Genomic DNA, 15068 nt, shown 5'->3' with positions numbered 1-15068 from the left:
GAAGGGTGACATCAAGTTATCAAATACTATTTCCCTGTCATCTGTTTTGCATGTTCCTAAGCTTGATACTAATCTTCTTTCAGTCAGTAGTATTACCAAGCATATGAACTACTCAGTAACCTTCTTCCCTGACCGATGTGTTTTTCAGGACTTGGAGACGAAGAAGGTGATTGGGACTGGCCGTGAGACGAATGGAATCTATCTGCTCGGGGAGAGGTCCCGTCAGGAAGAGTCAGTAGGGAAGATGTCTTTTGTTTCTCAGAGTATGAGTCCGGTTATGCCAAAGCATAACCGATTAGGTCATTTGTCCTTTCGGTCTCTAAAAAGTCTGTTTCCTGCTTTATTTGAGTCTATTGAATTGTCTCAGTTGCAGTGTGAAAGTTGTGAGTTTGCTAAGCATTGTAGAAAGTCTTATTTATTGAGTAATAAAAGGAGTAATAATTTTTTTGATATTGTGCATATTGATGTTTGGGGGCCCTACCACATCCCTTCCATGGGTGGGTACAGATATTTCTTGTTATTTGTTGATGACCATACCCGTTTTTCTTAGGTTTATCTCATGCGTTCACGAGATGAGGTCCTTGCCCTAACCCAAAACTTTCACCAAATGATCCTAACCCAATTTGATGCCAAGATCAAAGTTCTTAGATCCGATAACGCAAAGGAATACTTTGCTAAACTATTGACATCTTACCTTCTTAATCATGGGGTTATACACCAGAGCTCTTGCCCTCATACACCTCAGCAGAATGGAGTTGCAGAAAGGAAGAAGAGGCACATCTTGGAGGTGGCTAGAAGTCTCATGTTTACCTCCAATGTCCCTATTCGCTTTCGAGGTGATGCTATCCTCACAGCGGTATATCTTATTAATCAGGTTCTTTCCCGAGTCCTTGATACGAGATCTCCTTTTTCCCTTCTATACCCAAGTGAGGAGTTGTTTTCTATTCCCCTTAAAACATTCGGTTGTACCTGCTTTGTTCAGCTTCTCGGACCCCATCACTCCAAGTTCGAACCCAAGGCCTCCAAATGCATCTTCCTTGGTTATGCACAAACTCAAAAGGGTTATTGCTGCTATGATCCTGTCTCAGGGAGGAAGTTTGTCTCCATGGATGTCACTTTCTTTGAGGAGTCACCCTATTATCCTCGAGTTTCTCCTTAGGGGGAGAGCAGTGAGAGTGGGGGTTTGAGTCCTCTTCTTCAGGGGGAGAGCAGTGAGAGTGGGGGCAGTTCCTTTACCTATTCCATTGGGCGATGAGAGCTACAATAGTGAGGGTGGTCAAAGGGATCAGGAGTTGGGGGTCTATCATAGGCGGTGCAGGCAAGTTGATCCCGGTCATCAACAGTCCAGGCCGGCTCCAATCTCATCTGCAGCTCCAAGTCCAGGTATTACAGTCCCAGGGCCCACAGAGACTTCCTCTATTGTTGCCATTTCACCTCCTACAGATGACCTTGACCTTCCGATTGCCGTCCATAAAGGAAAACGACATTGTACCACATCTACAGCCTAATGTATTTCCCAGTTTTTATCCTATGATCGCCTATCTCCTACCTACAGGTCCTACCTTAGTTCCGTTTCCAATGTCCCTATTCCAAGAACAATGCAAGAAGCCCTATCCGTCCCGGAATGGAAAGATGCAATGCAGGTTGAGATGGATGCCCTGTTGAAAAATAACACTTGGGAGCTAGTTGATCTGCCCAAAGGAAAGAAACCAGATGGCTGCAGATGGGTATTTACTGTGAAGCACAATGCAGATGTATCCATTGAGAGGTATAAAGCTCGTTTAGTTGCAAAAGGGTTCACCCAGACTTATGGAATAGATTACTTGGAGACCTTGGACCCGGTAGCCAAGATGACCACCATTCGAGTCCTATTATCCCTTGCAGCAAGTCACACTTGGCCTTAATACCAAATGGACGTGAAAAATGCTTTTCTGAATGGAGACCTGCAAGAAGAGGTTTACATGCGTTTGCCTCCTGGATTCTATGATGCGGAAACAGGTAAGAAGGTTTGCCGGCTCAACAAGGCTTTGTATGGTTTGAAGCAGTCACCTAGGGCTTGGTTCGATAAATTCAGACTAGCCCTTGTGAAGTTTGGTTACGTACAGGCCCAGTCAGATCATACTCTATTCATCAAGAGGGTAGAGTCCTCCTTGACACTACTGGCAGTATATGTTGATGATATTGTGGTCACAAGGAATGATAGCCATGAGGTTGAATCCCTTAAACAGCTCCTTCATCAAGAATTTGAGGTGAAAGACCTTGGTGCGCTCTGGTATTTTTTGGGTATTGAGGTTGCTAAATCCAAACAGGGGATCTTTATCTCTCAGAGGAAATATGTCCTAGATCTGTTGGCAGAAACTGGAAAGTTAGGTTGTCTCCCGATCTAGTGCTGAAGCAGAATACAGGTCCATGGCTAACGAAGTGGCTGAAATCCTATGGCTAAGATCTCTACTTGAGTTGGGTATTGAGTATGAGAAGCCCCTGATGTTGTATTGTGATAATCAAGCAGCTATTAATATAGCACATAATCCAGTGCAGCATGACAGAACCAAACACATTGAAGTTGACCGACATTTTGTACGAGAGAGGGTCTCATCTCAAGAAGTATGCCTCCCTTACATCACATCCAGTATGCAACTAGCAGATATCCTCACTAAAGTCGTATCAAGAAAGAAGCTAGAGGCGGATCTATCCAAATTGGGAATGATAAACATTTATTCCCAACTTGAGGGGGAGTGTAGAGAACACTGATGTGGGCCCCACAGCTGTGGTCCCACTCTGTCCGTAGGGTAGAATGTATCCTAGTCATCCTAGGGTTAGCTGATGGTCAATCCGTTATTCTAATTGTTATTTATATTTCAGTTTTATATTGTTTTATGTGTTATGTAAAAACCAAGGGCAGATTTGTCCTTTCATGTAACTAGCATAACCTATAAATATTAAATATAAGTGGCGGCAGCAGAACATTCAGATTCTGTCCTTCCTTTCAATTCTTGTGTTCTACTGCTCTCTCTATTCTTTCTCCTCTCTCCTCTTTACTTTTTCTCCTTTTTCAAACCTGAAATTTATTAGGGTTCAAGACTGATAGCAGTCTTGAACATCTACTAACATAACACCTACTCACCTCCATCAGCAACAGTACTACCCTCCAAGAAACTGCTTTGATGCTAGGTTTAAGGATTATTAGAGGGTAGTTCTTTTTTTTTTTTTTTGGGGGGGGGGGGGGGGGGGGGACCTCTCCAAGAATCCTTTTTTTAAGATAAATAAAGAAGAAAATTTATTGCAAAATAAGGCAAGGTACAACTTCTAGGTGACAAGGAGTCACCACCCAACAAACTAAACTGGAAATCAAAAAGACACAAAACAGATCACTAATTCAAGATACAATAAAGACTCAAATATTCCAGCAACTCTAAAATTCCACTCCATTGACTTTTTGGCTGAGACTTTCAAATTCTAGAAGAATTAAAACCCATTCAATTCTTCAACTGATCAATGCGCCTAAATCTTTGATGCTTTTCAATTTTCCTTCGAAAATTCTTCTATTCTTTTCCTTCCAAACCTCCCAGCACACTGTAAAGGGGATGCAGCTCCAAATAAAGTTTGCTTTAGCATTTCTGAGGACTCTTGACTAGCTACCAAAGATCATGGCACAAAATTTCTGAGTACTCTCCAAGAATCCTTAACCATAGAATCAAAGCAATTTCTTCATTTCCTTTGATTTGGCCTCTTTAAGCTTCTTTGCTCTCTCAAATTTCCATAAGGATGGGGATCGAGCATCCCTTAGAATGCCATCCCACAGCTACCCGAAACTCTTACTTTTTTGAAAACTTGGTCCCCTTTCAAGTAATCCAGTATGAACTTATCACACCTAGTCTTGCCACTTAGTAAATCATAGCAACTCGCAGTAATTATATAAAAACTTTCCCCCACTTTTAATCGTACAAGCTGGTAAGATAAGTCAGATTGGCAGCCAATTTTAAAACCTTTGCTAAACTCTTATGGTAATGGATTGTCTTTTTGCGCTCAGCACCAGACAGAAAAGAATGGCTAAACAGGATTCATGTAGCTGATTGCTGACCCCATATAGATGGGATAAGGCTTAGTGGATTATTTAAACAAGATACAGAAAATTATGTTCTGAGTAATCCCTTGGCCACCAATTCTGACTAGCTTTTTTATCTCTAGACCTATTTCATTGAAGTTACACTGCATGTATTCTATCGTGGCTTATTTTGACTATCTTTTTATCTCTTGACCTATTTTCATTGAAGTTACACCGCATGTCTTCAATCTTGGCTTATTTTGATTTTTGAATCTCTAGATTCTATAACTTCCCTTCATATTTTTAGCTTTCTATATGCCCCCTGTTTAATCTCATTAATCACAATTTTCATATGCAAATAATACAAATCGTAATGTCTCTTCTAGTATATGCCCATCAAGTCAAGAAAATGCAAAAATATACACTAAAGCACCAAGCTTGATACAAGTAAAATACAATACCATGAGCAATAAGGCAATGCCTATATGACAAAAACAAGAAAAAGAAAACAATAAAGGGAACTCCAAGTTATATTCTTTAAAATTTTTGACTGAGAAGATCGAAACCCGCTAATTGAGCAACTAGACAAATAAAAAAGCTGGCTATAGATGCACAATAACAAAAACTAACCAAGATAGCCATAGCCCAATAGAAAAGGTTGTTAGACAAAAAAAATGTGAAACGGATGCAAATAGTAGATAACTGAAAACAAGAAAAGTATAAGATCTATAAAAAAGCACGCTATTTTATGCTAATATTTAACCTTAGTGCGGGGAATCAAAACATTTCGAGGAACAGGTAAGCCCATTGAAGCTGCATATTCTTGAGCTGCCAAAAGTTTTGCCTGAGTAAAGCGAGTTCCCTCCACAAAAAGAGCCAACCAAAAGGGCCGAGGAAAGTCTTTCAGCCGTTTAAGTCCAGCCTGCAGATTACAATCACATGCATACAGCCCGAATGAAGCCAGAGAAGTGGCCAAAATGATACGCTCAACTTCACCAACATATTTAACACATTATCACCTTCAATGTGTTTTCATCCTTCGCCCAACTTCTTTCCAGAAAGACATATTCAGAAAACCACATCGACCACCCTATGACCTGCATACAGCAATCATATCCTATTACCCCTTAAAATATATCATCATCAAAACAACAATATAATCTGTATCCCACTTCCAGCTAAAAGAATAACAAAGATAAATAAATAAAACAAAGTGAAAGCCTCAGACAAAAACAATAGCAATGTGTTGCACCAAGAATGATGAAATTTGAATTTACACAAGAGATACAAGATATAAGTTCCTCAAAAACAATAAAAAGTTGGTTAGATTTGCAAATTATAAAGTAATTAAATTTATAAGCTTCATCTTGTCAACAGAAACAGGGCACTCACTGGAAGGAATTTTGATGACTTCTTCATGACAGCCAGAGTGCTACCAAGGCAACCCGAATGCTGGTAAAGATAGACTAAATTACCAGTCAATGAAGGCGGAGATAAATTAAGCCCAAGGTTTAGATAAAGAATGAATAGCAAATCATATATGGATACCCAACTTTATGCCATGAGTAGGTTCCAATACACAATAAGGAAAAATAAGTACCTGAGCTAAAACCCATCCAACAAGCCAATCAATGTCACTTCTGTGATTGCATATGAGAAGAGCATGTTCTTTTCCTGGAAATTTTCCCAATATAAGCTACAATGGCTAAAAGATCAATTTGGCAGCTATTTGCAAGGGAAAATATCAACCCTTCTCTCTATAACTACCAGAGAAAAATTAAAAAAAAAAAAAATCAGAAAGACAAATGTTATGACTCTACCCATTAGTTTGAAAGTTTCAGAATCCGTGTACAGTTGGACCTGCAGACAGGAGTTTCTGTTTTAGTGAAAATGCAAGATATATAAACCATAAATAGAAAGAGTCTTAAGACTACTGCTTGTTATATAAATTATAAATCATAGATATGAAGATTATAAACAATATCACATGTTACTAGACCAAAATTTTGTTTTTTAAGCACAGTTTAGTAACAGGAGTGAGTCCCTTTTAAAAGAAAGGAGTTCCTGAAGACATAAAGCTGACATTGACAACAGCATTACCTGAATTGAATGAACAAATGAGAAAGGAACAAAGGACAAACTTGCTGACATAATGACTCCACACTAAGAAAACAATAACAATAAATCATGCAAACACAAATACACAATATTTTTTTATCGGAAACGATAACTTCATTAAACAAAACTTTAAAAAAAAAAAACTGTCACCCCTAGAGTAGGGTTTGAGATACAATCATCAAGTCACAACACTGCCCAGAACATGTCCCCCATAACAGCCCCCTGTTTAGCTAATGTATCTGCTAATCCATTAGTTGATCTTCTTATCCACTTGATGTAGACACCAATCTCTCTTGTTAGGCTGATAATTTCCCTCATTGACTGTCTATGTATCCATGCTCCCAAATTACCTGATTGCAGCCACCCTATTACCAGCTTTGAATCCCCTTCTACTTCTACTTCTACTTGTAGTCCTAGCTGTTTTGCGTATCTTACACCTTGTAGTAACGCCATTAATTCCATCCTCAAAGAGTCACCCACTCCTATTGGGCCCGAGAACAATGCTAAAATTCTGCCTTCTTCTCTGAAGACACCCTATATACCCAAGGGTCCCGGGTTGCCTAAAGAACTGACATCAAAGTTTAGCTTTATCCTGTTTTGAGTTTGTGGGGACCAAAATTCCTGTAACACAGGTTTAAGGGCACTTGAGCTTGCCCACATATTAGTTGCATGGAGGAGCAGCTCTCAGACTCAAGGCCATGTCCTCATGCTCAGGGGTAGAGACAGGATGGGGGGCCAAAAGCTATAAGCATGGATTGGTGGGGGGGAGGGGGGAAGAATTTTGAGGCATAGGGGGAATCAATCTCCCCTCGGTCCCCCTGCCTCCACCCTTGTTCACACTTTCTCGCCTGAAAGTTTTCCATTGGACCACACAATGACCCTCTAGACTTAGAGTTCGCTATACAAATCCTGCTCACCATTCTACTCCATCTAAAGGCCATATCTTAAATTATCAGCATTCCAGTCTTTATTACCACTTTCACTTTGGAGCCCTCAACTTGTAACAAGTTAAACCTTCTTGGTGGTGCAACTATTTACTCCAATTAATATGACTGAACCAATCTAAATTGACTTCATCCTATTCTTATCACAAGAACAACTACTGAAGCTACAACATGCAAGAATATCTGCTAGATTATTCACTCATCTGGGAACCCAATGTAGTGGAAGTTCACTTTGGAAACCAAACTCCTGTTTGTCTGGTCTTATTGAGTAGCCTCCAAAGGCCATTTTCTATTGGCAACTGTAAAAGGGCAGCCCAGTGGACGAGGCTCCTGCCAATGCAGGGTCTGTGGAGGGACAGATGTACACAGCCTTATCCCTGCAGAATGTGTGGTATATACAAAAGGCATTTCTTCCATCCCACTTTTTAGGCAAGCATTGCTGCCCAATGGTCTTAATATGGATCTTCCCTTCTAATTTACATTGCATTTACATTTATTCTCCCTAGGAATGATCCCTCTAAGCAATTGTATTTTGTTGGCACTTTTAGCCGATGCATCTGCCAAGCTGTTACATGATTTTTGAACCCAGGTGAAACTAGCTCCCATCTCCCTAGCTAAATATCTTATTTCTGTTAATATATGTCTATATTGCCATGGTCCCAAACTGTTGTTCTTAAGCCACCTTGTAATGTGACCTTTGAATCCCACCCCCCCTCTATCAGCAATCGGTTATAGCTGAGATCCTTCCCAATTTTTAGGCCTAGGAGTACAGCTAACAGCTATGCTCTAATTCAACTACTGTTCCCATAGGCCTGAATGTAATGTCTCTTATTGTGCTGTCATGGTCTCTAAATACTCCCACAATGTCTGTGTTGGGTTACTGCCCAACTCAGGTGTTTCTTTAGGTATACACTTCCTCCTTACAGAAAAAGAAGAGAAGTCTGAGTGGTAAGCTGTGTTTGATTCTCATTTCTCGGGGTCATTCCTTTTACACTTCCAGATATATTACAAGGCATAGCTAACTCTGATTCTGTGTACTTTATTAACAGATTTCGGAAGGTCAGTTAGTGTGGCGTGACCTTGTAGAATATACTTGCTTGATAGAGGGTTCCACTTGTTGGGCTGGCTCCTGTAAGTCTGTAACTCAGCTCGTTTAGGCCCATCTTCTGTTGAGGTCCAGATCTCATCTTCGCGGGCTGCATTGGGCTCTTTAGTGGTCCTAAAAACTCTCCCCTCCACAAAATCGACCTTGTCCCCATGGTTGATCTGGGGAAATTGTTGCTGCGGTGCAAAATATTTCTCCCATGCTGCATCCTTCAGAGGTAGATCAGCCAAAGATACTAGAGCTTCCTTGATGATTTTTTTTACCTATCTTCACCCATCTGTAATCTAAAATTTTAAGTGGTTGTGCTATCAGTTGGCCATCTTCTATAAATTCTGGTAGGGAGGAAGTAACTCGGGTATGCTGCCCCACACTATTTTAAGAGAAACATGGAACACGGTGCAGCTTTGAGCTGACTGGCAATTCTAGTCAGTAAGCCACAGTTTCCACTCGCTCTAGAATCTTGAAGGTCCATAATATCTGGGTGATATTTTGTGCCATGTCCTCTTTGCTATCAAAGCCTGTGAGTAGAGCTGAAGCTTCATGTCCTCTTTAGTGCTTTGAGTAGATGATGCAGTCAAATTGCCAAGAGATCAATTGCTTGATCTTGGCAATTAAGTTGCTAATAATTTTTTCTGATGGGTAACAAAAACAAATTAAACTAAATATTTGCTAGATAAATAGTTTACTATAATAAGCTCAACACAAAAATAGAACGGGAATATTGCTAGAATAATATCTAGCTCAAAAATGAAACTGAATATTTGCTAGATCTTCTTATATTAGATGAATCTTCTTGCCCAAGTCTTGAGATTGTGTCATCTAAACTTGCCTCTTCTTTCTTGATTCACTTGCTAAAAGTTATTAACTTGCCAGATTCTTCAATATCTTCAACTATTCTCCAAATATTTTATTTTATTCTCAGAATATTTTGTTTGATTTTGAGAATATTGGATTTATTCTGAGAATATAGAGAACATAGAAAGAAATGTTGAGAAATTAGCAAAGGAATGGCATATATGTGATAAATTGAGCTCTTGACACATTGCACCACCATTTCTGCCAATATGTCATAGTGTGACACACCTCACTTTTAACTGTTACACAACTTCATAGGACGGTTTCTAGCATGCATCTTTTTGGGCTTTCTAGGTTTGAGCTTTATGGGCTTCCATCTCCAACTAGACCCACTCATGGGCCAGGCTTTGGGCTTACCCCATGAACATTTTACACAGCTTCCGGCTGGGCCCATTCAAATTTTTGCAAAAGCTAAGCCCAAGCCTGAGACCAAGACCGCCCCATGAACAGGTCTATCTCCAACTTGGCCACAGTATCATGGGCTTCATGGGCTGCATCAATAGATTCAAGCTGTTTTTTTTTCTTTCCTTTTTTATTATTTGAAACTGTTAAGTTTTCATCTACTGGGGCTATGACCAAAGGCCCCCCATAAAGCCTTGAAGGGAGTCATACCAACAGCTGCATGAAAAGAGGTGTTATATCAGAACTCTGCCCAAGGTAACCATATTTCCTTTGCCTCTCTCCAGTGAAACATCTCAGATAAGTTTCTAAACACCAATTGACAACCTCAATCTAGCCATCGGACTGGGGATAGTAGCTAGTGGAATGGTGAAAGTAAGTACCTTGCAGCTAGAAGTACTCTTTCCAAAAATCAACTAAAAAAAGTAATGTCCTAGAGATGATTTCACTTAGGGTGCAGTGCAAATTGGCTATTTCCCAAATGAAAACTTCAGCCACATGGGCAGGATTGCAGAGGTGTAGCAAGGCAACAAAATGATCGTATTTTGTTAAATGGTCTATCATCACTAGAATAACTGACTTACTAGATGGAGGAGGCAACTTGGACACAAAATCCATTGACATCTCGCATACATGTTCTAGTATAGGCAAGGGCTATAGCAAGTCAGCGAGAGCTTGGGCTTCATGCTTGTGTTGCTGGCAAACTGGATAGAAGGCAATGTAATCCTTCACTAATTCTTTCATGGCTGACCAATACTAAAGAACATCCAATCACCAGTAGGTACACAAGATACCAGAGTGCCCTCCCACTGGTGAGTCATGAAATAAACAAAGTTCTGAAATATGACTGGGTTTAGAAGCAACCACCTGTCTGCCCTTATAATATAGAGTTGAGTCAAGGGAATACCCTGAGGTGGATGAAGGATCCTTCACTCACTGATCTCGGTTGCAGGCCAGGTCTAGATCCAAGTGGGCTTCCTTCTTTATTTTGTTTAAAAGTGGATAGCTGTATTGAGAGACACTTAAGTGGGCCAACTCATTGATACATGGCAAGGCCCAATTTATATTCAATCACATAATCAAAGCCCAACAACTTATAGATCCACTTTTGTTGCTCCGAGGTGTGGATTCTTTACTAGAGCAAGTAATTCAAACTCCACTTGTTTGTTCAAATGATAAGCCCACGACCCAACAAATAAACTTGCCATTTTTGGACTGCCAACCCAATAGCCACAAGTTCCTTCTCATAGGAAAATTTGGATCGCGCCTAGGATTGCAATCGAATCGAGCTCTAATTGAATAGTCCAGTTCAAATTCGATTAGGCTCGATTCAAGTTCAATTATAATCGAGCTCGAGTCGAGTTCAAACCTTGGGGTAAGCTTGATTAGTTATCCAAGCTCGAGCTCAATCAATAAAAAGTTTGGCTCGAAAGATCGCAAGCTTGGCTTGATTAATATTATAAAATATATTTTATATTCTATAATATAAGAATATACTATATATTATAAAAAATATCATACATATAAAATATACAAATATATTTATTTTTGATCTTTCGAGCTGAACTCATGCTCATTGAATATTTAATTGAATTGAGCTCGAGCCAAAAAATATAGTTTGAGACAAACTCAAGCTTGAACTCGAACCTAGTAGTATTTTAGTCAAGTCGAGCCAAGACATGCCAAAGTTCGGCTCGGCTCGGCTTGGTTCAATTGCAGCCCTAATTGTGCCTAGGCCTATAGGGATTTGCTTAAGTACGGGTGCAACTCAAGTTGGTCGAAGTTAGCATTTTACACTAATTTAGGCTTCGGCCTTTGGGTCAAGCCCATTCAAATTTTGACAAAAGACCAACCCTAGCATGCCCAAGTTGCACCCCTATGCTAAAGTAGGCCAGTTGTTTCCCTTCTTCCATTAATCCACTCCCCTATAAACACCTTTGTGAAGCCCAAAAGTGCCAAAACCAAACATGAAGTCATGGCCAAATTAAGTGCATCAAAGGCCTATTGGGCCCACACCATCCATATGAAGGAGTTTTTTTTGCAATTCTGATTTACAAGAGCATATAGCAGCCCATACCCTTTAATGAACCTCCTTTAGTAGCCCATCAAACCTACAAACCCTCTCAAGCATTTTAGGGGCTTGGGTTGGGGACATTCAATCATGCAAGAAATCTTTTCGAGGTCTACCATCACCTTGCTAGTTAAATAAGTCTTTGAAGCCTTAATACTCATTAGGTCACCTAGTTTTTCCTTCCATATCACAGGCTCAACCCCAACTAGGCCATCCTCTCCATCAAAATCATCTGCTTGAAGCAAGAAAGCTTGTTGGACCTTGAACTTGTAGTCGGGCCCAAATTTGTCATCACAATTATAACATAAACCTCTTTCTCTACAGGCCTGCATCTTAGCCCACACAAGGTGTTTAAAAGGTATGGATGATTAGGCCAAGGATCTAGGATTACATGGATCAGAGTTCTCAATCTGTAGACCAAGACTCTTAAGTGTACAGCTGGCAATCAGTTGAACTACTTGAGGTGTTTAATTTTTCTTCTTGTAACCTCACAAGGCCTACTGTGGCCATGATTGTGGTTGGTCTCCAAGCCTTAACTTCCAATCATATGTCTTCCCTTAAGCCACCTATAAAGCTCCTAACCAATGCCTTTTCCAACTAATCGGAGACTCTAGTGGTAAGTTTTTCAAGTCCAATATGGCATTCATGTACCAAACCAATTTGTCTTAACTTCAAAAGAGTCTATCATAATCTTCATATGTCAAAAGCCCAAACCTCATGCAATGTTCTTCCACAATCACCTTCCCTTCCAAGTAGATCGAGGCAAATTGATACTCTTTGGTAGCCAAGTGTTCTATGGTATTCAAAGTATCTCTCTACTTTGAATATCTAGGCTAAAGGATCACCGCTTAATAACATAGGGAAGTCAAGCTTAGCAAATTTTCCAGAGAAGAAACTACCTTGCCTAATGTATCCATTGCCTGGTGCTTCTTGATCACCTTCTCTAACTCCAAATGTGATTAACTTTTCATATTGAATCATCACTACTGATAATACTTCATTGATCTCCTTCAAATTACCTTTAAATTTGTAAAAAATTCCAATCGATCCACTCTATCCTCCATAACAGATCTGCTACTTGTCATGATTGCTCTGATACCAACTTGTTGGATTACTACCCAACAAGTCTGAGTGGTAAACCTTGTTTGCTAATCATTTCCTAGTGATCATCCCTTTTATACTCCACGATTCATTACAGGAAATAACAAACTCTTGTCCTTTGTACTTGGTTAATAGATTCTAGAAGGTCAGTTACTGTAACATGGCCTTCTAGAATATACTTGATAGATGGCTCCTATAACTCAGCTCGTTTTGGCCCATCTTCCGTTGAGGCACAGTTCCCATCCTACTGCATTGGGCTCTTTAGGGGTCCTAACAGCTTTACTATCCTGGATTTCTCATCCTACACCCATCAAAATTCAACTTGATCTTTTTTGCTAGAAGTCATGGCAAATCAAATACGCCTCATTATGTGCTAAAGTGGGCAGCATTTTAACCCAACAGACTACCTTTACTGTGACGTTCTCAACCAGTGCCTCTTTGGAATGACCTCTAAATGCTGTTATTTCAAGTTATTGTTTCTCATCTATCCTATAGGCTATAACAATTTTTTAATCTCCCTAATTACATATCCTTTAATAACCTGTGGGATATTATCTAAATCTCTGAACCCTTGGACCAGTGATAAGAGACCTGCCCTTGCAAAGTTCCCAAAGTGGATTTCAATCTCATTCAAGAATGTGACAATCTTTCCTTCCAAATCCAAAGCTTCCTTTCATATTTATTGATGTAAGTATGTAACTATGAAATCAATTTCAAGCTATCGTGCCAAAGGAATAGCAGATAAAGAAGACATATACAAATTATTCAGTTCTAAGACACCAAAATGATATCTCAGATATTAATTACCATAAACTTTTCAACTGACATTAAAAGTAACTTTGCAAAACAAAAAGTAGGGATCTAGAGTTGCATTTAGATAGTAAAGAAGCATGTGGAATTACAGCATATTCACCTAATTATTAACACATCCACACATGGATATTAATTTGATAAGTCAATATAGTTGTATTATCTATTATTTAAAACAATAAAGAAGGCAGCGTTGGAAAAATAAAAATGAATTGCAACAAAGTTATATCTACATAAACATGTATCGGTAAGTTGCTTAACACCTTAACTCCTGCCCACCAGTCGATGAGCCATACAAGCTCCACCCACAACAACTCTGACACCACTCTATTGATCTTCCTGTACATATTCTTCGATACCGGACGAACAAGGATGAAGCATACTGCCTGGAGATAATGAGTGTTAAAACTTATTAGAGTTCAAAGAAATTTTATAAAGGGCAATAAAGATAAAGTGAGACTGAAAAAAACATAAATACGAATATCAAATTTTTAAGAACAAAAAAGATCAAGAATAAAATTGAACATTCCAATTCCAGTCTCGGAAGACACAGAAATTTGAACATACCAAAACCCACATTTGCTAAAACGAAATCTTTTATTCAAAAAAAACAATGTAAAAGCCAAGAAAAACGAAAATTCAGAACAAACCGAGATAGCAATAGCGCCAAACAACCCCGACCCATTAACGTAAAAAATGCTGGTAAATCAATCCCTAAAAGCATTAGAAAAACCAACAACGAGTAGCTCTAACCAAATAAATCCCTAGAGGAACAAACAATAAAATCGAGCATTAAAAAATGCTCATAAAAAAAAAAAAACAGAAAAAAAAAAGGAAGAAAGGGAAACCAGAACTAGAAGATCCTTCCTTTTTTTTTAAGAGAAGAAGAAGGAGAGAAGGAGGAGGGCAGAAATTGGTTCTTCGTTACCTGAATTATATTAACCATGAGGCCAGAGAGAAGGAAAAGCAGACCCAGAGGGACAACAACAGTTGCAGCTGCGATCGCCATGCCAAACAGACGAAACAAGTGAGATAGATACGGATAGATTTACAGTGAGGGCGATACTAGCAATGCGAGGGAGAGGAGGTTACTGAGAGATGGTAATGATTAAATTAATAATTTTTGGGTGGCTCGATGCTCATCTTCCATGGGTGCTGGCTGTTCGCTTTTAAATCCGATTTCTTGCTTGCCATTTATTTGACTGTCAAGATCTCACCCCTTAATCAACCCACAAAAGGACAACATTTTTTTACATGGTTATAGTCTTCTTTTTCTAATAGGTTGGAGAAATTACAATTCAAACATAGCCATGCCTAATATGCTCTTGGATGCGTCATGCGCATGATGGTTTTTATGCTGTTTGTTAATCCACTTTTTCAAATCACTTATTATATTTTTGTTATGTTTTTAAGTATTTATTGGGATTGGAATGTTTGGTAAGTTATTTTTTCCATAAGTGTTTATATTTTATATAAATGATAATTTTAGTCCTCACTTCTTTTTATATATATATATATATATATTAATTGGGAGTCACTTCATGATGGCCTGGTATCAGTCATCGACGTCGCTAGTACACCGACTGTCGATCGGTACATCGGCCGTCGACGTCGTTGGTA

At 39.2% G+C, this 15068-nt stretch overlaps 1 protein-coding gene across 1 annotated transcript in view; it reads right to left on the bottom strand.

Annotated features, from left to right (window-relative positions):
- LOC148844769 (1-acyl-sn-glycerol-3-phosphate acyltransferase PLS1-like) overlaps window positions 1-14779 on the bottom strand; it is a 29836-nt gene extending 15057 nt beyond the window's left edge. The window contains exons 1-7 of the mRNA XM_088954070.1: window positions 14377-14779; window positions 13712-13834; window positions 5866-5905; window positions 5646-5719; window positions 5438-5497; window positions 5065-5142; window positions 4809-4967 (exon numbers count right to left, since the gene is read on the bottom strand). Of these exons, the coding sequence (XP_088810196.1) occupies window positions 4809-4967; window positions 5065-5142; window positions 5438-5497; window positions 5646-5719; window positions 5866-5905; window positions 13712-13834; window positions 14377-14457 (615 nt within the window). The 5' untranslated portion in view covers window positions 14458-14779. The remainder of the gene's footprint in view (window positions 1-4808; window positions 4968-5064; window positions 5143-5437; window positions 5498-5645; window positions 5720-5865; window positions 5906-13711; window positions 13835-14376) is intronic.
- Window positions 14780-15068: the final 289 nt, after the last annotated feature.

This window comes from Nelumbo lutea, chromosome 7, assembly GCF_056320005.1.
Source record: "Nelumbo lutea isolate HS-2025 chromosome 7, American lotus-T2T, whole genome shotgun sequence".
Taxonomy (NCBI): domain Eukaryota; kingdom Viridiplantae; phylum Streptophyta; class Magnoliopsida; order Proteales; family Nelumbonaceae; genus Nelumbo; species Nelumbo lutea.
The sequence above is the reverse complement of the archived record's forward strand: the minus strand, read 5'-3'. Positions and strand labels throughout refer to the sequence as shown.